The 26,933-nt window shown below is 40.9% G+C and overlaps 3 protein-coding genes across 3 annotated transcripts; 2 read left to right on the forward strand and 1 right to left on the reverse strand.

The window, feature by feature from the left end:
- Positions 1-96: 96 nt before the first annotated feature.
- f2 (coagulation factor II (thrombin)) lies at positions 97-5,105 on the forward strand. Its single transcript, XM_041885185.2, has 14 exons — positions 97-272; positions 437-597; positions 781-805; positions 1,123-1,194; positions 1,379-1,484; positions 1,578-1,711; positions 1,890-2,198; positions 2,334-2,444; positions 2,534-2,660; positions 3,556-3,723; positions 3,892-4,065; positions 4,177-4,355; positions 4,696-4,766; positions 4,868-5,105. Exons 1-14 carry the CDS (start codon positions 197-199, stop codon positions 5,024-5,026), a joined length of 1,872 nt encoding a protein of 623 aa, XP_041741119.2. The 5' UTR covers positions 97-196; the 3' UTR covers positions 5,027-5,105.
- A 113-nt stretch (positions 5,106-5,218) lies between these two features.
- arhgap1 (Rho GTPase activating protein 1) lies at positions 5,219-13,401 on the forward strand. The gene is made up of 13 exons (XM_045222429.1): positions 5,219-5,538; positions 6,997-7,144; positions 8,736-8,831; positions 8,932-9,019; positions 9,183-9,314; positions 9,585-9,671; positions 9,752-9,850; positions 9,998-10,105; positions 10,239-10,343; positions 10,537-10,601; positions 10,756-10,884; positions 11,070-11,173; positions 11,394-13,401. Exons 1-13 carry the CDS (start codon positions 5,437-5,439, stop codon positions 11,562-11,564), a joined length of 1,434 nt encoding a protein of 477 aa, XP_045078364.1. The 5' UTR covers positions 5,219-5,436; the 3' UTR covers positions 11,565-13,401.
- A 968-nt stretch (positions 13,402-14,369) lies between these two features.
- atg13 (ATG13 autophagy related 13 homolog (S. cerevisiae)) lies at positions 14,370-26,784 on the reverse strand. Its single transcript, XM_041885186.2, is given in 19 exon segments — positions 14,370-14,529; positions 14,785-14,913; positions 16,028-16,110; positions 16,113-16,140; positions 16,258-16,335; positions 16,483-16,603; positions 16,731-16,864; positions 18,889-18,984; positions 23,864-23,962; positions 24,438-24,528; positions 24,658-24,756; positions 24,942-25,038; positions 25,150-25,190; positions 25,306-25,446; positions 25,564-25,610; positions 25,746-25,865; positions 25,974-26,054; positions 26,174-26,254; positions 26,586-26,784. Coding segments are annotated over 18 exon segments (1,635 nt in total). The 5' UTR covers positions 26,246-26,254; positions 26,586-26,784; the 3' UTR covers positions 14,370-14,451.
- Between the last annotated feature and the right edge of the window lie 149 nt (positions 26,785-26,933).

Raw genomic sequence — 26,933 nt, forward strand, 5'->3', positions numbered from 1 at the left:
AAAATGTTATGTGACATGACCCAGATGGGAGCTGCAGCCCTGAGTCAGTCTTAGTACAGTGGTTCAATATTAACCAGGTGGTTCAATGTAACAGAAAGTGGGGGTGTTTTTCAATGAGTACTGGATTTTGAGGGGGTGAGAAGGTTTGGTAATGTCCTAGGTTTTACAAGGAGTTCTGTCTTAACGATCCATAACAATGGGTCGAATACCCGCAACTCTCATTTTCACTCTACTATTTTCTTCTACTCTTCAGATCACCCTTTGTGAAAATGGTAAGATACCAGCTTTTATTTACCAGCCCTGAAAGCTCAAAAGCAAGCAAGTTTCAAAAATATTGATATTCTGAAAATGTATACCCCTTAAACTGTGAATTAGGCAATTTGTCAGTTCTAATATCACTAAACAATGCATTGAGTTATCAAATATTTGTTTATAGTATTTCTTAACAGCAAGGAGGCCTCACAGGTTTTTATCCGTGCTAAACGGGCAAATTCCTTCCTTGAGGAGATGAAACCTGGGAACTTGGAACGGGAGTGCATCGAGGAGATCTGTGACCACGAAGAAGCCCGTGAAGTCTTTGAAAAGGCAGACAAGACGGTGAGAATGTCTGGCTTGTTAGATTGAAGGATCATGCAGAGCAAATTCATATTCACCTTGGTATACTGGTAACTGAAACATGAGCTTTACGCTTACCTGGGTAACACTGTTTATTTGCATAATAAAGTATGATTATAGGATTCCTCCCCAAATAACTGTCTAAATTGATCTTTCTTAATTTAGAAGGCCTTTTGGGGCAACTATTTGGGTAAGTATTTGTTTTTATTTATTATTACTTGTGTTTTATATCAAAACCTTATCCATGAAATATGTGCAGTCATCAGTCACAACACCCAATGTAAATAGATGGTATTGAACCAGAACAAAGTGCAACAGATGTGAGTCGACTTGGTTGAGGAATAGGCTTTAGCCCCAGTGTTGGTGACCCCACACGTTTTACTCTTCCCACACATGCTGTACTCTTTATACTTAAAAAAATAAACATTCATATCGGTTTGGCAATGATAAGCAAGTAGAGGCAAGTATTTCTGCATGTTTTCTAATTCTTGCTTGTCTTCTTCACAGCTTGCAAAGGCACTTCACTGCTGAGAACCAAGGACAATATAAAAACAGTGAGGGGGTGTATTAACGCCAATGGTAATAATGATGGCCTGATTACACTACAAATTTCAAATACGTCAATGATTTGTTGACAAAATGTTTGTGTTGAAATCCGCTAAAAGGTGTCAGGAATCTATCAGGAAAATGTTATAATGTAAAGATGTAGTTTTAGAGCAGGACATCCTGTTTCTCAAATATTATGTGGGCCTGCATCTTACAGGAGAGTGCTCAGTGGGCAATGGTGTGAACTACAACGGTACGATCTCCACTACTTCCTCAGGAAAAACATGCCAGTACTGGTCCAGTAACTTCCCACACAGAATTACGTATGTATTATTGACCCCATAACTTGAGGGAAGTCATTTCAAAGTTGTCCCATTCTTGCTGTGTTGTTGCTGAGGGGTAATATCTCTTCTTAGGGAGTTCAATACTTCGCTGGATGAGACCCTGTATGAGAACTATTGCAGGAACCCAGACAAAACTCCTGGAGGACCTTGGTGCTTCACCAGGGATCCCACAGTCAGGAGAGAGCAATGCATCGTCCCAAAATGTGGTATGATTTCACTACTGCATAATAACCAACATTTGGCTGCATGTTGTTGCTGAGCTGGGTGTACTTTTACACTGATAGTCGGTGGTTTATATGCTTCCTTGTTCAACAACAAAGTGCAGAGCATGTTGCTTGTTGCAATATGTCTTAGCGGTCCTCTATTGTGATTGTTCCCTTACAGGTGAGCCTTGGGTACCCCCAAAAGTACCTGCTACAGTGGATGGGAAAGCCGCATACATTAAGAAGGACTGCCTGGCCAACAATGGCTTGGATTATACAGGGGATCTCTCAGTTACCATGAATGGCCAAAAGTGTCTGCCTTGGGCCTCCCCAAAGGCATTGGCACTCAGCAAAGGAAAGAATTTCATCCCAGAGGTCAAACTTGTGACGAACCACTGTAGAAACCCTGACGGAGATATGGAGGGACCCTGGTGCTATGTGGACCAGCATGGAAATACCACTGTGGACTACTGTGACCTTGAGATGTGTGGTGAGCTGTTTCAACACTTTTTCCAGTTCTAAATGATTGACTTAAAATATTAGGACACTCTGTAAAAAAAAAGTATCTCTGACACGTATCATAAATGCTCTTTACTGTGAGTGCTGGACTGTTGTTCTCTTTCAGATGACCCAATAGATAACTATGACGAGGTGGCCGGCGGAAGGGAAAGGACAACACTCTCTGGGCCCAGAAAATCATTCTTCAGCCCTCGGAGCTTTGGCAGTGGAGAGTTGGGTAAGTAGTATAATTTTGGTTAACATAAAGTGTAAGATACGAGGAGGAAAGAGCCTATTTTCATGACTTAAACTCTGCTTTATTTTCAGTGTGCGGAGAGCGACCCATGTTTGAGAAGATAAGTAAGAAGGACGGTAGAGAGCAAGAACTGATTGACTCCTACAAAGGAAGCCGTATTGTTAAAGGGATTGATGCAGAAGTGGGCAGTGCACCATGGTAATGAAATGAATAGATATTCAAAACACCACATTTATTGTATTGCATTACGTAGGACTACTACTTAGGATCATGGTCATCATGTTTGACCATATACACGGTGGAAGCGTGAAAGGAAGTTATCTGTGTCTGTCATTTAGAGAATGTGTTTTGGGGTTGTCGATGCATTGCCCAATTAAAAGAATGGAGTGGCTGCAGATCTGACTTTACTGCACCTTTCTTCCAGACAGCTAAAGGCCCCGAAGCTTTTGCACATGCGTGATTCTCTACTTTACGCACAGTCTCTGTTCTACTCATAGAGAGCAGGGCTACTCAGGCGAATGGTGCCCATTTAATAAAGTTAGAGCAAAGCTGAATCAATGTCTGCAAGATCACATAATGATAGTAGCCTATTCTACATAACATAACCAAATATAATAGCATAGTAACGTTACTGTGAGACAAAAAACACCACCTCATTTCTTATGAGATTTTAGGATGATTGCGATCAAATTGTCAAATGTTTTTTTCTCATGTGGCCAAAACTCAAAAGCGCGCCACTAGGCAAAATATGTGATTTGATTGAAACGATTCTACAGTTTGTTAACACCATCTGCTCTAAAATACACTCATTCAAAACAGCACTGTAGGCTACTTTGAAACAGTAGTCTATAACTCAAGAAGATCTTAAATTAATATCCCCATGAAACTGATTGAGATCAAATGGTTGGTATGCAGATGCTGCATGGACGTTACAATGGTAAAACCTGAATAATTATCATTTCACGATTGACAGTGAGAAATGCACGAGGCCGGAAAGGTCAGATCCGCAGCCTCGGCCTTAAAAGAAAGGCACAGATGCAATTTGGCAAGAGTAAATTATGATACCTGTTATTCATGGATGCTTTGATGTCAGGCAGGTGATGCTGTACAAGAAAAGCCCCCAGGAGCTGCTATGTGGGGCCAGTCTAATCAGTGACGAGTGGATCCTCACTGCAGCACACTGCATCCTCTACCCACCATGGAACAAAAACTTCACCATCAATGACATTCTGGTCCGCCTTGGCAAACACAACAGAGCTAAGTGAGTGGTTATCTCCTATTTTCCCAGTGTATCTTTATTAACAAGCGATACACATTGACTTTTGCACAGTTCGACAGTGAACCATAACATGCCATAAGACATGACAAAACAATAATATAGCCATACCAAAATGTTCTTGACTCATACCCTATTCTAACCTAATCCCAGGTTTGAGAGGGGCACAGAGAAGATTGTGGCCATTGATGAGATAATTGTCCACCCCAAGTACAACTGGAAGGAGAACCTGAACCGGGACATCGCTCTGCTGCACATGAGGAGGCCCATTACTTTCACTGATGAGATTCACCCTGTCTGTCTGCCAACCAAGAAGGTTGCTAAGACGTAAGAGAGTTTAACGTAGCTAGCAGTAATAATTAAATGTGAATTAAAATTTCAGAGGTTTTTCCCCATACTAGCAATGTTAGCATCCTTTCTTTCAATTTCTCCTTCTAGACTGATGTTTGCTGGCTATAAAGGCCGTGTGACAGGCTGGGGGAACCTTTATGAGACATGGACTTCCTCCCCCAAGTCTCTACCCACAGTTCTCCAGCAGATCCATCTACCCATCGTTGAACAGGATATCTGCAGAGCCTCTACCTCAATCCGCATCACTGACAACATGTTCTGTGCAGGTGAGTAGCAGTTCTCAGCTCTCATCTCAGTACGGTATTTGCTGTATACTGCAGCTCAAGTCCATCCAATATGTTAACCAAAAGTGAATTAGTGCAGAGTGTGACTTGAAAAAAAATAGGTGAATCACAGGTGTTACCATTAGTATGTTGCTTCCTCATAATGCCCATGTTAGCCTCCTGTAGCTCAGTTGGTAGAGCATGGCGCTTGCAACGGCAGGGTTGTGTGTTCGATTCCCACGGGGGGCCAGTATGAAAAATGTATGCACTCACTAACTGTAAGTCGCTCTGGATAAGAGTGTCTGCTAAATGACTAAAATGTAAATGTAAATGTACGTTTCAGGCTTCAAACCAGAGGAAGATAAAACTGGTGATGCTTGTGAAGGGGACAGCGGTGGTCCCTTTGTCATGAAGGTATACAACTAGAGAAACACGAACTTCACTCATTAGATGTCTTGCATATCCCCCTTTATATTTGATATACTCATGAGAATTACCTATATCCTCATTCACAGAGCCCAGATGACAACCGTTGGTACCAGATTGGCATTGTGTCCTGGGGAGAAGGATGTGACAGGGATGGGAAATATGGATTCTACACCCATCTTTTCCGTATGAGATTGTGGATGAAGAAAGTTATTGACAAAACAGGCGGTGGTGATGATGATGATTGATTGTTATTTCTTCTCATTTTCTCTACATGCAAAGGAAACTGATGTAATATTGGAAATAAACGTGTGTTCCTGATCATGATCTGCTTGTTATTACTCGTAGACTCAGCAATATGACTTTTTACAGAAATTAACAAAAACAAAATTCAGAACTGAGACTGCCACTAGAATTCTGCATGTTGTTGTTGTACACAAGGTTTTATATTAATTTTTAGATACAGATCTAATTATGAAGTAAAAGCAAGCACAGCTGGAGCGCTATCAGACAGGAAGGTTTGAAACGTTCTGCTATCATAATCAAAGATAGGCCTAGTTCACACAACAGCACCTCGCCACCTTTGCCTCTGTCTCGTTTTCGGGGTCAGAAGGAGTGGTTGCGGAGGAGAGCTCTCCACCCGCCGAACGAAAACCGGATGTTTGTGAAGCAAGCAGCTGTCACTGACATAGCTAACGTTAGTAGCCGGCGAGCTAACAACATAATAAGCCTTTCAGCTGGGATCAACTTCACAGATACGGTAAATCCGCTAATTTAATTATTTATGTTTAAATTAATCAATGTATTTTGCGGGTTATTGTAGCTAGCTAGGACATAAACGTTAGACGAGCTAATTTGGATTATCCCCATATAACTAGGTGGTTAGCTAGCTAGTTAACGTTAGCCTAACTAGCCGAGGCTAATAATGGTAACATACTGCTAGCTGACAAGGTAGATAACTACCAGCGAAAATATTGTTGAGTAGTTAGCTAGCTACAGGTTAGCTACTGCTGGTAGCTGACGTTAGCTAGCTAACGTTTGTTTTAATCTATCGACATTTGTAAAACATTGAGGTGAACTACTGCTGTACCGTAACTGACGTTAGCTAACCTTTTTTAATCTATCGACATCGCAGCGTAATGCCTGGGGCATATGTTAAAAGTAGTTAGCTAGCTAGCTAGAAGAGTCGGGACAAATTGCAGACTTGTTTTTCGTAACGGTAGATAGCTAACGTTAGCTATTTCTCTAAGACGTGAATCACCGTATTTGGTAGCTATCTGGCAGTTCCAGTGTTTCGTAATATGGAGTATTTTGGCAAATTGAGTAGATGTGTACAATTATTGCACTTTGCCTGAATGCAGTTCTCCTCACGTGGACTGCGCATACAGGAATGTGTTTGAGTCCAGTCGTGATATTTAAAGAATCAAAATGTTAGCAGATTGCATCTCATAGATGGGGAGGACTGTATTTGAGCCTTGCAGTAAAATGAAGAACGGGTGGCACAACAAGGCTGCTTCTTCAACCACAACCCCTGTGGTGTTGTGAAAAAGATTGGGTAATTCCATGCGAAAATCGTTGTGTGTTAGAAATGTTGTGTAGGCCTACCACAAACAAACCAGCCATGCAATTGTTGCTGCATTGCACAGACATGTACTCAAATTATACCAAATGCTAACCTGATTGCAGATGTGAAATAGGCCTAGTCTAGTTTTCTTTTAGTCTGGACTGTGGAAAGAGTGAAGGACAAGGGTTTATAGACCTATTTGTTTCTTCCGTCCAGATGTAATGCTTTCATGCATTGTCCTTTCTGGCCCCATTGGAGTGGCTCTTCTGCAGTTATGACGCATCAGTACAGCTTTAAAATATTGTAGCTTGCATTGATTTCGCACGGGGTCCATTACAGCAGTGAGATTTTACCACAAAGCACAAGAGAAAAGGCATCTTAAAAATTGTGCCTCTATGTGCCTGTTAAACACTTGTTAGCTGTTTTATTTGTCTAAATTAGGCTATAGGGAGGGAATCGACACAGTCAGAAGAATGCTTCTCTTTTGAGGAACACTCTAAAAACAAGATCTTGAAAGTGAACCCACTGCTGAGAGAAGGTGTTATCTCATTGCATTAGATAAGTTCTGGATGGATGTTGATGAACACACTTGTTTCTGTGACAGGAGGCTGGCTGAGCACCTGACCAGACTTTGTTCTGTGTGGAGTCCCATAGTACACCACCATGTCTTCAGACCTTCTGGTTGACCTCAATGATGACCTTGGAGTAGATGATCCCCCCAGCAATGCCCTGGACCAGCTCAAACTGTCTCCAATGGGGGACAAGCTGTGGCCCCCAGATGACTCCAGTATGAGCAAGTCTGGTAAGAACCTAAATAACAACAAGATAACTAGTGTAAGACATGCTGTGTCCATAATAAGTATATAGGTTATATATTGTGAGCTTTTGTGAAAGAGCACAGTTAGAAAGATATGGCATATAGAAGCATACCAGATGGACATCATGAAAATGATCGGAGGAAGTTCAGGAGTAAAAACAAACAAAATATAATTATTGACTGTGTCCATAAAATGTATATAGTATGTATAAGCATGAAGTAGAGGCCTAAACATTGTTGTTCACTAGTTTACTCCAATTAGGGAAGGGATGGTGGGGTTGGAAAGTAATAAAGGGAAATATATATTTTTAAAGGATATGTATGTATGTATGTATGTATGTGTGTGTGTGTGTGTGTGAGAGAGAAATAAAAAAAACATATGGGGGATTGGAAGTGATGCAGACAATTACATTGATGGAAGTTACAATCTATCTGCAATATTAAAGCTGTCTACCCCCTTAAATAAATAAATAAAATAACCTAAAGTCAAATAAAAGGACAGCTGGACCTCTCTGTGCTGTCAGATGTGGTCAGTTAGGCAACAATGTAAAAAATACACTTGCTGAAATGTGAGAATTGTTGAAAGAATTTGTTTTAAAAGCCACCTAATCCCTTGAGTAAAACAAATCATGAGATCACTGTTTTAAAAAGCCACATTCCTGGCAAAATAATGTTGGCCCTCGTAATATGATAACAATCAGCTTGTTGTAAGATCAGCTGAGTTTTTAGAAGTGGAATGTTGTTATAGGACCATTACTATTGCTGTTATTTCCCTAAACATCTTTACAATCTTATAGTTTTACGTCAATCTGTCTTTGGTCCAAGGGAAGAGTAAAGAAGAGCCTTCTTCACAGCCCAATGCAGTGAGCCTTTTGTTACTCATGTGTCGTATTATTACAACTTGATTGCATATTGCCCTCTGATGCAGTGTGCATACATTAGTTATGCATTCTATTTGTAGGCGCAGTCAAATTTCTGGTTAATTTCTGTTTCACAGCAGATCTCCAGCCCCTGTCTGATTGGAGTTAGAGGGGTGGGGATGTTGAGGACGATGCCGTTATTTGTGGCTAATAGATGCAGCACCATGATTTAGAGTTTGAATTATGCTCAGAATCATTATTGTTAATGAACAGATGATAAAAGAGAGAGGAACAAGGGTTCATCTTATGAGATACCAAATGAAGTGCACACTGTCTCACCCTGCCTCGGGCAACTGCATGTTACTGACTAACTCTGTGAGAAGGGCATTGGTTTACTCAGTGTGGCCTCAGCGTGGCCTACAGATTGCTGCTGACAGACGTACACAATGCAGATGTCGCAGTCGTGTGTGTGGGGTAGCTCGTAAAATGCAATGTCTCACCAATCTACTTATTTCGGTATGCATCGAGAAGAGGCTCAAAGTGTGTTTGCAAACTCATTCTAAGAGTGCCTGAGCAGTGAGCACATACAGTCTGTGACGGCGCAGATCCAAAACATTTGAGGAGTTGTGAAATTCAGAGCGCACTGCCTGCAAAGATATGAGCTAGTGTGATACGTGTGAGTTGGTTGAATGTGTCCCTTTCCTATTTCTCAACAGAGACGGACATATCCAAGCGATTGGGGGAGGGGTCACACCTGACCTGGGACCACCCATACTATGATATTGCCAGGCATCAGATTGTAGAAGTAGCAGGTAAGAACTTTGTCTCTACATGTGTAGCTTATCTGTGCTGAATCTCATGTTCAGTCTTGAATCCAGTTGACACTGTTTCCTCTCGCACTCTGCTGTCAAGGTGATGATAACTTTGGCAGGAAGGTGATTGTCTTCAACGCCTGTCGGATGCCCCCTCACCACGAACTGGACCACCACAAGTTACTGATGTGGGTGTTATTGCTTGAGATTTTTCATCCTGTCAAATGTCTAATAAATTGCTTCTTGGTGTGCTTTGTTTCCCCCGCTGCTAATCAAGTCAGTAGTCGTCGTTGTGTTTGTGTTTTCATAAGTGAAGAGGATTGACTTCCCAACTATCATACTATAATCCAGGTATCTGAAGGCCACCCTAGACCAGTATGTTGAGAGCGACTACACCCTCATCTACTTCCATAATGGCCTCACCAGTGAGAACAAGCCATCTCTCAGCTGGCTGAGAGACGCCTACAGAGAATTTGACCGAAAGTGAGTCCCACCTTACCTCCATCCAGACACTGGGGACCATATTCGCAAAGCACATTTGATAGTCTTTCACTTATGAATGATGAGATGCAATCCATTTCACCAGAGATCTGAATCTAAAAACTAAAGCCATAGAGGAAGTGGACTTTGCCCTCACCCTTATTTAAGTCTATAAAAAATACCATGTGCTTTATTTGCACTTATGGCTTGACTTCTCAAACAACAAATGAACCGATTCAAGTTTACTTTTGCTGACTGCTCTGTTTTCTTCAGGTACAAGAAGAACATCAAGGCACTGTACATTGTTCACCCCACCATGTTCATCAAGACTCTTCTCATCCTCTTCAAGCCTCTCATCAGGTTAGCATTCTAGCACCTCTGCTCTTTATTCCTTTAACTGTAAAGTGTTTGCCGTGTGTGATGAATCCTTTCTTTTCTAGCTTCAAGTTTGGACGAAAGATCAACTACATCAACTACCTGAGTGAACTGGAGGACATTGTCAAGTGTGAGCAGCTAGTGATACCCACCCGGGTGCGAGAGTAAGAACATTTCTCACACGTTACGTGTAACTACTGTATCTCAACATTGGCAATGAATTAGTCACTCTTGCGTAATGGATGTCTATTTGTGATATCTGACTATATTATTAAGTGCATTACTCTGCTTTCTCTTACCCAAATTGTTAGCTATGATGAAAAAATCAGAGCCTCACTGAAACCATCAGTTCAGGCCCAGATGTCCCCCCCTCGCAGTCCACCACTGCCCAATCAACAGTTTGGAGTCCCCTTGCCAACGTAGGTAGCTGGATGAGGGCTGTGGTATTTTACTCTACTTCCTCAATATCCGACCTTAACGTTACGTAAGTAAGATATTCTCCTGTGGATGTTTCAAAGATTTTAAGTGTTTTGGTCTTGTTGATTTGTGAAGGCTAAGAGCGAGAAGTTCTGACAACGGAGCAGTTCCATTAGTGATGCGAGACACAGTGGCTTTCTTAATGGAACAAGGTATGCACCATTCTTTCAGATTTTACCAGTGGTCATTTTGCTTGATGATGATTGGTTCAACTTTTGAGTCTTTGTTCTGAGGTTCAGTTTTTGGACAATTACATGGATTGGTATTTGACTTGCAAAACAAGGCTAATTCTGCTACTTGATTCTGTTTTACAAAAGGTTTTGTTTTCATGGTTTCCCCCATTTTCTGTCCTGTCTTAGGTCTTGAAATTGAGGGGAATATTCCGGCGGTCAGCCAACGTGACCCTCGTTAGGGATGTTCAGCACAGATATAACTCAGGTGAATGATTTGCACTCATTGATACTCTTAAATTAATGTCTAAAAATGATGTCCGTTCATGAAATCCGTTCATCCCTGGGTAGACCTAATTATCTCTTTGGCTGTAGCTGTGGGATTTGTATGACTCTGTTATTGTGTGCGTCTGTGGCTCCAGGTGAGGAGGTGAGTTTTTCCCAGATGGAGGACGTTCACTTGGCAGCTGTCATCCTCAAGACTTTCCTCAGAGAACTACCAGAGCCCCTCCTCACATACCAGCTCTACAATGACATTGTCAACTTCCACAGTAAGTCTGTGGGAAGACTCTCTTACCCTCCACACGGTAGAGGATGGGGATCTATTTTTAGGTTTGTTACTATAGCTATTAAAAATATCACTATCGCTGTCAATTTGTTTTGTAGGTCGTAATCCTTAGAGGATAGTTCTAAGTCATAGCCATGTTACGTAAAGGGTCTATTTGTTATTGCTCAGATGTTGACAGCAGTTCCCACGTGACTGCGATCCGGAACATGCTGGCAATGCTCCCTGAGGAGAACTATGCCTCCCTGAAGTTCCTCATTGAGTTCCTGGTGCAGGTATGTTTGCTGTCATATCCCCAGCTGAATACTTATCAGAAGCTCGGCAAACTGTCTGTTACGCAGGCCTGTTATTCTATGGTTCTGTCTAAATGGGCATCGATCTTGGCATTTGGTATTGCCTGGTGACACTGGCCCTCACCAGTTTGTGTAAATTAACCAGTGAGTTGTTTTGTTCTTATTGATATTCTTCTACAAACATGCATGCTTGCCCATGTAGGTGTCCGCACAGAGTGAGATCAACAAGATGAACAACGCCAACCTGGCAGTGGTGTTCGGACCCAACCTGCTATGGGGACAAGATGCTGCCATGACACTCAGTGCCATCGGCCCCATCAATAACTTCACCAGAACTCTGTTGGACCAACACTACAAGGTCTTTTCACCCTAAGACGTCTCCTGACAGCTATCTCTAACCATGCCCCATTCATTCTGTGTTTAAATCCCCATCTCTGACCCTGTCTCTGTATTGGTCTAGTACAGTGTAACTGTATCTCTCCCAGTGCCCCTAGTAGTGTTGCCAAATGCATGAGTGTATTGTGACTGAGGACACAGAGAAAAAAAAGACAGGGGAGACGAAGCGTTGAAGATGCCAAAAGAGGCCAAAAGTCAGGTTAGAAGACAGGTATGAAGGCTTTAATGTCTCTCCCAGATATCTATCACTCAGGAAAAGTTCAACACAGGGTACATGATTTGGTACTTTAAAACAATTGGAACAATCTAAACCAGTTCACATCTGTTTTGGTTTGAATCATATCAAATATTTATTTTGATGGTACAGATTTCAGAGAACATTTATGCAATGTTTTGTATCTGGGGAGCAATATGTATTTCATATTCATTTACTTTATGTCTAGTCCTATTTGCATTGGAACAAATCATAAATGATCGGTCGCTACAGTCAGTGAGCCAGTGTACTCCAGTATTCGAGGTAGTCTAAACTATATCAGGGAGTTTTATATTTTGAAACATCTTATTTAAGAATCATGGTTATGTGTAAAGCTACAGTCTATAGCTAAATAAAACCTTAAGAGTATGTGTATTTACGTTTATAAAAAAATGTTTGTCACATAGCGCCTTACTTTTTTAAATGTGTACTTATCTGACAAAACATGCTGGTATACCCTTTAAACATTTCCAGCAAGCCTTTGTTTGTTTGTTTCTGCTGCATTACATTTGTCAAGTCTTCATTTTTGATAATTTGTACAGGTCAACTATTTAAAAAAAAACTAATAGTCTTAATCATGTAACTTCTACATTTCATGTTATGCCTGATTAGCTTTCTCAATGCAGGACAGTGTTTTCATGATACATATTCTACTTTAATTAGTGTATTATTACACTCGACTAATGGCAGTTAGCAGTTATTCATCGAAAATCACTATCCAGCTGTAAAGACTGATGGCTAGTGTCATTTTGGTGAAAGATCTTCATGAAGCCTTAAAGTCAGTAGGGGCATAGAAGGGCTCCTAATCATGGATAGACTGAAATGCTGTGTACTTACAGACCCAGGGGGCTCTCAGGCCATACGGTATTTCTGTTTCTTCTGTATGGTGAGTTGTGTTGTTTTTCAGCCTTATTTTGCTAATTTTATTACGTCCGTTGTTTTTGTTCAGTTCCAAATTCAACTCAACCAAATAATTATGGTTGCATTGGAGAACACAAAGATTTTTTATATTTTTTAAACCTTAAAACATAAATTTGCAATGGCCAAACCTTTGGGGGTACAACTCCTGTACTCTGTAATCCTGAATGACTTTGTACTGAAAATATCCTGAACAAGAACAGTGCTAATGTTAAGACTGAATAAGTAAGAGTTCTGTTGTGCTTCTATGTTTTGTCTATTATTAAAATGAATTTGTTTACTGTGTATGAAAACTTCCTAATCATGTCAATGAAACAATTGCAGTGACATGCGGATCAGTGGCTTAGTAGAACCTTTATGACCCCATTTGCGTCTGTGTGCCTTAAGGAAACAAACAGGCAAGTAACTACCAACTCCTCCACTTGTCATATCTCGTGAAAATTGTGCCCGTTTTATCCACCTTTACTGTACTGTTTATCTGTATTGTCAAATAATAGTATTTCCTGGTTGCTACAGTGAAAAATGAAATTTCTCTTTAAGAGTATTTCTCGGTTCTAGGTATTTTACTGCAATCTTACTTTCAAGATCTCTTTTTTATATGTTGTGGATATAAAGTATAAATAAAAGGTGATGGTTAAAAGTGCCTTCATTTGCTGTATTCAGATATGTGTGGAGGGGTTTACTCATTTGACAAGAGTATTGATGCTCTATTGTATTTAAGCTTCAAGAGGGACGACAAATGCTCATCGTGTTGTGCTGGTATAAATCACAAACGACCACAATCAGAAATATTGGGCCTCTGGCTTATTCCTTTCCGATAATACAAAATAGACCATTTGAAATAAAACCAATTTTATTACATGACCATGCTACTGTATATTAACAAAGCATTGGGAAAACCAAGAAGAGTTAAGATTGAAACATTGAAAGTGCAAATAATGTTTACCCTCTTTACAGATAGGGGAAAAAGTAAACTTGTTTATATGGTGATTTAGAGGAGGTGAGCAGTGACTGACTACATCATTTGTAGTGATACACAGTGATTTTGTCCCCCCTAAAATTGTAATCTAGAGAAGAAAGCGAGGACAACATTTCTCCCCATTTACAAAAAAAACTTTACAGGAACTTCTCTTTCAATATACAGATTCAGCTACACAGTATGTTTGTTTCTTGGGTATAGAGTGGCTACTATTGATCATTTGCCAATACATGGCTTGGCTTCTTCACATCTACTAAAACATAGCCACGTCTGACTCCATAGGTGCTATGAACGTTCTCAGTGTCACACGGGACAGCAATAATACAATGCCTCCTGATGTTATTTAGACAACAGCTTTGATGAACTGAACGTCTTTGTTATTATGTGTTAAGTTCTATAACAGCAAGGTGAGAGGGGATCTGGTATTTACACTATGACACAGTCTGCTCAACACTAGAGCAAATGTTGCAGTTATTCACATCAGAAAAGAAACCGCTTCACTTTTATTTATTTTTTTAGATGTCTTCTGTTGTTGGGTACAGGCTCGCTTACTCTACAATACATCAACCAGTGAGGTTTGAAGAGAAACATTCTGATTAGAAATCAATGTGGAATTTCAATTAAGAGAAGAACAGGCATACACAGACTGAACGCAAACAAGCTTGAAAGACAACAGGACCTTGCAGATGGACTAAATGGGATAATTTGTCATCCCTACTGCAATGTGTCCACAAATGCATCAAATTCATCAATGTTCTTCTCGTATACTGCCAGTTTTTCAGGAAGAGAGTCCTGTAGGGAAAATGAACAACATCATTACAAACACAGAATGACTAAGATATTGATTTATAGACTAAAAAGCACCACAGAAAAGAGACATTCAAAACACAGTAAATCGTATAATGGTAACTACTATGTTCCCCTCTCACTACTATCTGTCAGTCGTTTAAATTCCAACAGGACCACTTCATACACAAGGAGACCCCTCCACCCCCCACCGGCAACAAAACAGAAACCATCTCTCTCGAAGTCAAGAAGTGTCTCTACCAGGTCTTCTGCCATGGACTGAGAACTGACATCAATAGTGAGGCTGGCGAGCTGTGGGGGGTTCTGGAACTCTCTGTAGAATGTGCCAAGGTCCATGGGAAGGAGGTCATCCTTAGAGAATGCAGGCTTCTGAATAACACAGAGCGCAACAACTCTAACAGGCACCTTCCTTAATAACAGACTTCTTCCTACGATTTTTTGTCAGCAGCACATATTATTCCCAGAAGTTATGTTTTTAACATTTTCTTGCCAGTAACACAGTCCTAATTAATTCACAACTGTTAACCACAAGATAAGGGGTCGGAGGTTTGAATTAAGAACACTCATTCCCATAAGCTTCATCAGAAGCATTTATCTAAAATGTTCAAAGCTGACATCTCTCCCTCTGTTGCTTTAAAAGCTAGTTCCTTTGATAGATTTTGGTTTTCATTAGGTCTTGCTATGTGCTTTGTCGCATTCGCCTTTGGTGTTTTGGCTTTGATTTCTCATGGTCACTCTCTACAGCCCAGATACCAGTCTGAAAGAAAAACTATTCTAAAGGCGTCTGCATGCTTCCCATCCGAAACAGTTTGTTAATTTTGGTCTTTGGCAAGGGTTTTTTCGGCTGTTCGTGCACACAATTTTTCCTGAGGCAAGCCGAAGTTCGGTAGCCGAAGTCTACACCCCTTCGTCGGTGACCGGTCAACAGTAGGGATTCTTCAATGAAGTGTTTGATGTCATTCAACGAGAGATGACTCGTTTTCATGCAAATTGTTTCAGTTGAGAAATACTGCAAAGACGTCTAAAATTATTATAGATTTCTTGAGTTATCTTAGATTAATTCAGACTATTTTGAGGAAGTGTATACTGCTACAGCATCTCAAGAGGGACAAACAGTACTATTGCTGCTTTTTTCTCATTTTTCAAGCAAAGGGTCTTTAAAGGGAGTATGCGAGGCACAGACATTCACTTTGTCTAGCCGAGTTCTGCTAGAAGCAAATCCAACCAAGTATGCAGGTGCCTTAAATGAACACTGCTAAGTGATGTAAGTAATGCTCATTTATATATGAAGAAAATTCATGAGATATCTTCCTATGCAGATAACATCCACAATTGACAGACAGAAACCGACATTTGTTCGTAGCAGCATTTGATACGACATAGAAATGAGGTTCGATTGATTGAGTTACTATCTATCATTGTCTGTGTTTTCCTCTGGAAAACAAATAAAGCAATCTGTGTTACCAGAAGGCAGGGTACTTACAAAGTCCACCATAACAAAGTCATCCTGTGCCGGACCTCCACTCTCACCAGAGCCTTGGGAGTGCAAACTGCCCTGCAGGGGGAGGACGTGGCTGGGGACTCCGGTGGCTGAACCTTGGACAAAGGAGAAGTAATTACATTACCATGTCTGCACTAAAATGACTCCTAACCATAACCCAGAAAATAGTTATTTAAGGGTGACAAATTACTTTATGTGAATAATTGATTTACCATAGGGTCATTTTCCTCGAGGTCATAGGCTCTGGGAGCAAACGCTGCAAATGGTAAATCCAGGCTTGCTGTGGTTACCTGCAATGGACATAGATTAATACTGCAGTAATTACAAGGGTATAACACTCATTGGTAATTTGTCCTTTACTCATAAAAATGGGTACTTCCAGGAATAAATATTGAATGTTTGTACTTAAACAAGGACATAAAAAGGCTGTCCCCTACCTGTGTGCCTGGCTTGTTGACAAAGGCACCCACTTTCCTGGTGAATGTGGTCTCCAGTACATCAGAGGGAGACGTACTCTTCACCTCAACGGTCCTCGACGAGGTCTCTGCATCCTCACCACTTTGAAAGATAACATGGCAAAGTTGTAACAAACAGGTTTCTCCCAAGCAAGCATAATCTCAGGTGATCCCCAGTTCCACAGGGTGCTTCGCTTTGTCAAATAGGATCATGGCAGACTGGGGCTTACCTGCTGGAGGGCGTGACAGGAACATGATCAGCAGGGGGGCATGAGGACACTCGTCCATGCTCTGCCTGGGCACCATGACAAGGCTGCAAAGGCACCTGCTGGGGTACGCCCCCTTCCTTCCCTGGAATTCCCATCTACAGAGGACATATGAAAGGCCATAGTTAGCACTGGTTGAGTCATGTTGAAACACCTATACAAAGCTTTGTTTCCCTTGTTGGCCCTCAAATCTATGCATTTAGAGCATCTTGACTGCCTGCATCACCGCTTGGTATGGCAACTGTTTGGCATCCGACCGCAAGGCGCCATCCTGGACCTCTAGACCAGACGGTGTCAGAGGAAGGCCGTAAAAATTGTAAAAGACTCGAGCCACCCAAGCCATAGAATGTTGTCTCTGCTACCGCACGGCAAGCGGTACCGATGCACCAAGTCTGGAACCAACAGGACCCTGAACTGCTTCTACCAAGCCATAAGACTGCTAAATAGTTAGTTAAATAGCTACCCGGACTATCTGCATTGACCCTTTTTGCACTAACTTTTTTGACTCATCACATACGCTGCTGCTACTGTTTATTATTGATCCTGTTGCATCTACATTGTTGAATAATAGTGAAGACATCAAAACTATGAAATAACACATATGGAATCATGTAGTAACGGAAAACAAAGTGTTAACCAAATCAATAAAATAAATATTTTATATTTCAGATTCTTCAAACAGCCACCCTTTGCCTTGATGACAGCTTTGCACACTCTTAGCATTCTCTCAACCAGCTTCACCTGGAATGCTTTTCCAACAGTCTTGAAGGAGTTCCCACATATGCTTAGCACTTGTTGGCTGCTTTTCCTTCACTCTGCGGTCCGACTTATCCCAAACCATCTCAATTGGGTTGAGGTCGGGGGATTGTGGAGGCCAGGTCATCTGATGCAGCACTCCATCACTCTCCTTCTTGGTAAAATAGCCCTTACACAGCCTGGAGGTGTGTTGGGTCATTGTCCTGTTGAAAAACAAATTATAGTCCACTAAGGCCAAACCAGATGGGATGGCATATCGCTGCAGAATGCTGTGGTAGCCATCCTGGTTAAGTGTACCTTGAATTCTAAATAAATCACAGACAGTGTCACCAGCAAAGCACCCCCACACCATAACACCTCCTCCTCCATGCTTTACAGTGGGAAATACACATGCGGAGATCATCCATTCACCCACCAAAAATCTCAAATTTGGACTCCAGACCAAAGGACACATTTCCACCAATGTCCATTGCTCGTGTTTCTTGGCCCAAGCAAGTCTCTTCTTCTTTTTGGGTCCTTCAGTAGTGGTTTCTTTGCAGCAAATCGACCATGAAGGCCTGATTCACACAGTCTCCCCTGAACAGTTGATGTTGAGATGTGTCTGATACTTGAACTCTGTGAAGCATTTATTTGGTCTGCAATTTCTGAGGCTGGTAACTAATGAACTTATCCTCTGCAGCAGAGGTAACTCTGGGTCTTCCATTCCTGTGGCGGTGCTCATGAGAGCCAGTTTCATCATAGCGCTTTGATGGTTTTTGTGACTGCACTTGAAGAAACTTTAAAAGTTTTTGAAATGTTCCGTATTGACTGACCTCATGTCTTAAAGTAATGAAGGACTGTCGTTTCTCTTTGCTTATTTGAGCTGTTCTTTACATAATATGGACTTTGTCTTTTACCAAATAGGGCTATCTTCTGTATACCACCCCTACCTTGTCACAACACAACTGATTGGCTCAAACACATTAAGGAGGAAAGAAATTCCACAAATTAACTTTTAAGAAGGCACACCTGTTAATTGAAATGCATTCCAGGTGACTACCTCATGAAGCTGGTTGAGAGAATGCCAAGAGTGTGCAAAGCTGTCATCAAGGCAAAGGGTGGCTATTTGAAGAATCTCATATATAACATATATTTTGATTTGTTTAACACTTTTTTGGTTACTACATGATTCCATGTGTTATTTCATCGTTTTGATGTCTTCACTATTATTCTACAATGTAAAAAATAGTAAAAATAAAGAAAACCCCTTGAATGAGTAGGTGTGTCCAAACTTTTGACTTGTAGTGTACATATTTACCTCAATTTCACAGTTAATTGACACCTCAAATCAAATGTGATTTGACTAGCTCAATATCTGGGTGGTTACCTGGTGTGGGTTGGCAGTGTTTAAGGTGGAGGGGGGGCAGAAGTCAGCAGCTCCAACAACCACAGGAGGCTGATAAGAAAGACGAGAGCAGTAGAGCTGAGAGAGAGAGAGAGAGAGAGAGAGAGAGAGAGAGAGAGAGAGAGAGAGAGAGAGAGAGAGAGAGAGAGAGAGAGAGAGAGAGAGAGAGAGAGAGAGAGAGAGAGAGAGAGAGAGAGAGAGAGAGAGAGAGAGAGAGAGAGAGAGAGAGAGAGAGAGAGAGAGAGAGAGAGAGAGAGAGAGAGAGAGAGAGAGAGAGAGAGAGAGAGAGAGAGAGAGAGAGAGAGAGAGAGAGAGAGAGAGAGAGAGAGAGAGAGAGAGAGAGAGAGAGAGAGAGAGAGAGAGAGAGAGAGAGAGAGAGAGAGAGAGAGAGAGAGAGAGAGAGAGAGAGAGAGAGAGAGAGAGAGAGAGAGAGAGAGAGAGAGAGAGAGAGAGAGAGAGAGAGAGAGAGAGAGAGAGAGAGAGAGAGAGAGAGAGAGAGAGAGAGAGAGAGAGAGAGAGAGAGAGAGAGAGAGAGAGGAGAGAGAGAGAGAGAGAGAGAGAGAGAGAGAGAGAGAGAGAGAGAGAGAGAGAGAGAGAGAGAGAGAGAGAGAGAGAGAGAGAGAGAGAGAGAGAGAGAGAGAGAGAGAGAGAGAGAGAGAGAGAGAGAGAGAGAGAGCTAAAACATGAATTAATCCATAGAGGAGAAATGGGGTGATGGGAGCAGGCATCAGGAGGTAGAAAGTATAGAATTAGAGAGGATAGGGTAACAATTTTAAGCACAGCTCTTCTAGGCAGATTTTACTTACCCTGACATTGAACGTGATAATATATTAATATATTTAAGTGATGACTAACTATTTGTTAAGGAATCATTATCAGCAAATCAGTGCTTGAGGCGTCACCACAGACCCCTGGTTCGATTCCAGGCTGTATCCCAATCGGCCGTGATTGGGAGTCCTATAGGGCGGCGCACAATTGGCCCAGCGTCGTCCGGTGTAGGCAGTCATTGTAAATAAGAATTTGTTCTTAACTGACTTGCCTAGTTAAATAAAGGTTTAAAAAAAAAAAATAATGTGGAAAGGATTTAGGTTAGGAATTCTAGGACAGTTCAGAGTAGATAATGTAGCTAATGACATAAGTACTTCCTTATGTTATAATATACACTACCGTTCAAAAGTTTGGGATCACTTAGAAATGTCCTTGTTTTCGAAAGAAAAGAAAAAATTGTGTCCATTAAAATAACAGCAAATTTATCAGAAATACAATGTAGACATTGTTAATGTTGTAAATGGCTATTGTAGCTGGAAACGGCAGATTTTATCTACATAGGCGTACAGAGGCCCATTATCAGCAACCATCAGTCCTGTGTTCCAATGGCACGTTGTGTTTGCTAATCCCAGTTTATCATTTTAAAAGGCTAATTGATCATTAGAAAACCCTTTTGCAATTATGTTAGCACAGCTGAAAACTGTTGTGCTGATTAAAGAAGCAATAAAACTGGCCTTCTTGAGACTATTTGAGTATCTGGAGCATCAGCAATTGTGGGTTCCATTACAGGCTCAAAATGGCCAGAAACAAATAACTTTCTTCTGAAACTCGTCAGTCTATTCTTGTTCTGAGAAATGAAGGCTATTCCATGTGAGAAATTGCCAAGAAACTGAAGATCTCGTACAACGCTGTGTACTACTCCCTTCACAGAACAGCGCAAACTGGCTCTAACCAGAATAGAAAGAGGAGTGGGAGGCTCCGGTGCACAACTGAGCAAGAAGACAAAATACATTAGAGGGTCTAGTTTGAGAAACAGATACCTCACAGGTCCTCAACTGGCAGCTTCATTAAATAGTACCCGCAAAACACCAGTCTCAACGTCAACAGTGAAGAGGCGACTCCGGGATGCTAACCTTCTAGGCAGAGTTGCAAAGAAAAAGCCATACAGTTGAAGTCGGAAGTTTACATACACTTAAGTTAGAGTCATTAAAACTTGTTTTTCAACCACTCCACACATTTCTTGTTAACAAACTATAGTTTTGGCAAGTCAGTTAGGACATCTACTTTGTGCATGACACAAGTAATTTGTCCAACAATTGTTTACAGACTGATTATTTCACTGTATCACACTTCCAGTGGGTCAGACGTTTTTACATACACTAAGTTGACTGTGCCTTTAAACAGCTTGGAAATATCCAGAATATGATGTCATGGCTTTAGAAGCTTCTGATAGGCTAATTGACATAATTTCTGTGAATGTATTTCAAGGCCTACCTTCAAACTCAGTGCCTCTTTGCTTAACATCATGGGAAAATCAAAAGAAATCAGCCAAGACCTCACAAAATAATTGTAGACCTCCACAAGTCTGGTTCATCCTTTGGAGCAATTTCCAAACGCCTGAAGGTACCACGTTCATCTGTACAAACAATAGTACGCAAGTATAAACACCATGGGACCACGCAGCTGTCATACCGCTCAGGAAGGAGACGCATTCTGTCTCCTAGAGATGAACGTACTTTGGTGCGAAAAGTGCAAATCAATCCCAGAACAACAGCAAAGGACCTTGTGAAGATGCTGGAGGAAACAGGTACAAAAGTATATATACCCACAGTAAAACTAGTCCTATATTGACATAACCTGAAAGGCCGCTCAGCAAGGAAGAAGCCACTGCTCCAAAACCGCCATGAAAAAGCCAGACTACGGTTTGCAACTGCACATGGGGACAAAGATCTTACTTTTTTGAGAAATGTCCTCTGCTCTGATGAAACAAAATTAGAACTGTTTGGCCATTATGACCATCGTTATGTTTGGAGGAAAAAGGGGGTTACTTGCAGGCCGAAGAACACCATCCCAACGTGAAGCACGCGGGTGGCAGCATCATGCTGTGGGGGTGCTTTGCTGCAGGAGGACTGGTGCACTTCACAAAATAGATGGCATCATGAGGAAGGAAAATTATGTGGATATATTGCAGCAACATCTCAAGACATCAGTCAGGAAGTTAAAGCTTGGTCGCAAATGGGTCTTCCAAATGGACAATGACCCCAAGCATACTTCCAAAGTTGTGGCAAAATGGCTTAAGGACAACAAAGTCAAGGTATTGGAGTGGCCATCACAAAGCCCTGACCTCAATCCTATAGAAAATGTGTGGGTAGAACTGAAAAAGCGTGTGCGAGCAAGGAGGCCTACAAACCTGACTCAGTTACACCAGCTCTGTCAGGAGGAATGGGCCAAAATTCACCCGACTTATTGTGGGAAGCTTGTGGAAGGCTACCCAAAACGTTTGACCCAAGTTAAACAATTTAAAAGCAATGCTACCAAATACTAATTGAGTGTATGTAAACTTCTGACCCGCTGGGAATGTGATGAAAGAAATAAAAGCTGAAATAAATAATTCTCTCTACTATTATTCTGACATTTCACATTCTTAAAATAAAGTGGTGATGCTAACGGACCTAAAACTGGGAATTTTTACTAGGATTAAATGTCAGATATTGTTGAAAACTGAGTTTAAATGTATTTCGCTAAGGTGTATGTAAACTTCCGACTTCACCTGTATCTCAGACTGCCCATCTTAAACATCTTTTATTTTTATTGGCCAGTCTGAAATATGGCTTTTTCTTTGCAAATCTGCCTAGAAGGTCAGCATCCGGAGTCGCCTCTTCACTGTTGACGTTGAGACTGGTGTTTTGCGGGTACTATTTAATGAGATCTTTAGTTTCTTGGCAATTTCTCGCATGGAATAGCCTTCATTTCTCAGAACAAGAATAGATTGACGAGTTTCAGAAGAAAGTTCTATGTTTCTTGCCATTTTGAGCCTGTAATCGAACCCACAATTGCTGATGCTCCAGATACTCAAATAGTCTCAAGAAGGCCAGTTTTATTGCTTCTTTAATCAGCACAACAGTTTTCAGCTGTGCTAACATTATTGCAAAAGGGTTTTCTAATGATCAATTAGCCTTTTTAAACGATAAACTGGGATTAGCAAACACAACGTGCCATTGGAACACAGGACTGATGGTTGCTGATAATGGGCCTCTGTACACCTATGTAGATATTCCATTAAAAATCAGCCGTTTCCAGCTACAATAGCCATTTACAACATTAATAATGTCTACATTGTATTTCTGATCAATTTGCTGTTATTTTAATGGACCAAAAAAATTGCTTTTCTTTCGATGACAAGGACATTTTACCAAACTTTTGAACGGTAGTGTACCTTTTACAAATATGATTATTCATGTTCTGAATCGTTCAGTGGAGTCTCTCTAACATATCATTAACATTACATACAAAAAGTCGGATTTCGTAACATTATACATCCGATAATAAGCACCAAGCTCTGTTGACCTAGCGGTGCAGGTTTCTCGTAACAACTTTTGAGCATTTTAAATTTTGTGGTCATCGTCTTCAAAGTTGTTTCCGTAGAGTCGCAAAAAGTGCAATTAGCATGACACGAGCTGAATTAAATGTAAAAGGCTTTAAAAATAAAAAGCTTGGTAAACGCTCAGTGTGCCATTGACATTTCACAGAGATATGCTTGTTTTTGTGAGAAATCTTCTAAAAAGAACACGAATTTCGAATGAATCTGAAAAGTGTATACTAAAATATGCAATTTTCCTGATTTTGTACCACCTTTTTTTTCTGGACTCCATTGATTTAGTCACCCTAATTCTGTCCATTCTACAAGGGTTAACAATCCAATAACTTTTGAACTGATTATTATAGAGCGATGAGGTTACGACCATTGGTTTTCTTAGAGGATTATCTACACAATAAACATATATATATATATATGCGCCCTAATGTAAGGGATACAGAGCTGTCCCATTTGATTGCTTCATTGATTTGCTTTTAAGCACGCTATACTTGTATTACTTTTAAAGAGGTAATAGAAGACAGGCCAAATAGTCCTGGAACACCTCAGGCATTGTGAGTGAGTGAGATACATGCCCACACACACAAGACTCACTTGGTGTGAGAAGGCCAGGCCCATCATGGGGACTTTCAGAGTGTCCATCACTGCAGGTTTAGGCGTCTTTAAATGTGCCTTACTTACAGTGAACACACACTACACAGACAGCACAGAAAGAGAGAGAGAGAAAGAAAGGGGCTAAGAAATTAAAGCACTTAAACAGAAAATGGAAAGGACACATATGGTATGGGGGCTTGGTAATGTCTCCAACACAAAACGTCTGCTTTTCCCACTGCCAGGCTTGTGACATGAGCTTTGGGTATGAGAATACCAAACCACCAGAAACACAAACAAGCCTCCAGAAACACAAATACACACAACAGTTGGATGTATGATCATCAATATGGGTCAAATGTTTGAATATGTATATCTATTTGAATGCGGTGCAAGACAAAATAGTTTAAGAAAACACCTGACCCATTTGGAAGTGAAATAAGACATGAGAGGGAGTCTTTCACATATCGGTGTGTCTAAGTAAGTCTAAGTCACATTCACAAATCTCACCATGGACAGCACCTGTGAAGTTACACATGTTGCAAAGATAGACTTTGCTAAGCAGTGACATACGTACTTGTGAGGGTGGAGAAGTGGAGAAGGAGGTGGTGCACACTTCCTGAGAATCCTCCACCCCAGTGTATGCTCCTTCATCTTCCCCTGGTGCTCTTGAGTATAGGGAAGTCAAACAAATATGACCGGATTGTTACACTATCCTTTATTTTATACCTTCACTAAAGAAGATAATAAATAATTGTATTGGGTCAGTATAGGTGTTTGGGCTAGGGCTAACCCACCTGTAGTTACATGGATGCATGTGTCCCATGTTGCCAAAGGGGCGCTCAACGAAGTGGTCAATAATTATACCCATAATCGGAGCCGTCCTCTCAAACTGCCTATGAGATTATGAATGTAGAATTAGGAATAAGGGAAGTGTATCGATAAAACCAGTGGAGAATAAGGAGAGGACATGGAAGAAAAGGGGAAAACATAGTGGCAGATTTTACAGGCAGTGCATTTGAGACCGCTGAGGAGTGAGGCCATGCAGGGCTGTGAACAAGAACGGCTTCTGTTTCTGTACCTGGTGGACATGAAGGCCAGGTTTGTCCTGTAAGCACAAGATAAGGTGATGGTTCCAATGGGAGTTCCCACAACTCCTACACGCACTGTCTGGAACCCTGACAAAACAGCATTCAGAAACAACAAAATGTCAGAATCTTCACAGCCCTATACAACACTTCCAACAGACAACCAACAAAATGTATAAATAATATAACGGGCATGGTTACCTTCTCCCAATCCTGTGAGTTGAACCTCTCCAAAATATATCCTGCAAAAGAATGTATCTATTAGTGAGATTGTTTACTAACACGATAAACTCCATCATTAGCAATACTAGTCAAAATAATGATAACACATATCTGTGTACCATAAAACAAACAAACCTGTACAGTATGACATAGTCATGCCCTTGCTTTCGTGAGAGTTTGTAGGCTGGGGTTACCCTTGTTATGGCCAGCAGTGACTTGAGCAGTAATGACAGGCGGTTATAGACAGTGTAGGACACCTTAATATCTTTGTCACACCTGCAAAAAAAGAATCATACATTTTACAATGAGTGTTACATTCCATCAAATGTAAAAAGCAACTACAAAAACTGGAGCACAAAAAGAAGAAAATAAAAAACTTTTCTCATTACTTACTTCTCGTTCATTTCGAGACACCATGTCTCTAATTCCATTGAGTCTCCCTGGAAAATATGACAAAAACATGTTAATGTTTTTCTAACCTTTACAGTCACTTGGATATATTGATGAACAAATGCCCAATGATCCAGACCACTGGTCTCAAGGACTGTCTGTAACACCAGTCTGTGCTATCTTACCTCTGAGGTTTTGAGGGAGATCTCAACACACATGGATCGTCCGATGCCAGGAAGCTGCCCGGCCAGAGCTTTCTTTGCCTCATGTGTAACTTCTGGGATATCTTTGATTGCCAGATTGAACTGGTGAAAATAATTGAGTTTAATGAGACTTTAATCTACAACCCTTTCAGGACAAAATTGGCACAGGTAAATTCATGAGTTGAGAGGCAAGAATTAATTGTGACTTACCCAATCAGAGCCAGTAGGTGAAGACAAGGAGCGTGTGCATACTTTTTCCCCAAGTCGCGCTTGGACTATCACCTGCACTGTCTGATAACAGAGAGAAATTAGTAAATTATCAACCTCAGTGAATTAATCAGCTCAGGAATACTGTAGAAAGTGCTTGATAATCTAATTGTGGCAATATTGCGTATAATTAAAGAGAGCACCTTCAAAGCGAAAAACTTTATGAACTTGTCCAAGTCTTTTTTATCCTGAGGACTTAGATCACTGTCCATCATGGAATGCCCCTGTAACGTAAAAACACATTCTGGTGAGCAAGGACAGCCACATTCATCTTACAACTGTTGGCAGGCTATATCAATGGCTTGTCAAAGTCAAAAACAATGCTGGATTTTGTCTAGCCCCATTCTATAGTCATCTTAGCTAAGAACTCCAGTGTGTCCATATTAAGCTTGTGTGTGTTGAAAAAAAACAGCTAGCTAACTTAGACTCTAGCTAGGTACTATTTTAGTAAAAACATATTGGCTGTCAATGACAAGAAAACATTCAAGATTGGTGGTAGCTATCTAGCTAATTAAGTTGATAGCATGGCTAGCTACCTAGCTAGCATGCACGTACTTAGCTCATCACATCCGAAATTCACAGTTTGTACTTCAATGTTGCGCTGATAGCGTACTGAACAACGTACTTCTGGTTACCTATATGCCCAAAATATGATATATTCTTATATTGTCTAAGTTACACCGTCGCATTATGTTATTGGGACACCAGCCTTGACCAGCTGGCCCATTTCTTGTTTATTTTATTTGGGGGTATGACGTGTTTCGAAAGAGTTGTATTTTGAGAAGCACTTTCATCTCCAACACTGTGGTCTATAAAATCAGAAGAAAAAAAAATATCGATATTTCAGTGTTTTAATATCAATAAAAACATATTACACGTTGTTTTGGAAACAATAATTACCTA

The sequence above is a fragment of the Coregonus clupeaformis genome, chromosome 9 (assembly GCF_020615455.1).
Source record: "Coregonus clupeaformis isolate EN_2021a chromosome 9, ASM2061545v1, whole genome shotgun sequence".
In the NCBI taxonomy this organism is placed as follows: Eukaryota; Metazoa; Chordata; class Actinopteri; order Salmoniformes; family Salmonidae; genus Coregonus; species Coregonus clupeaformis.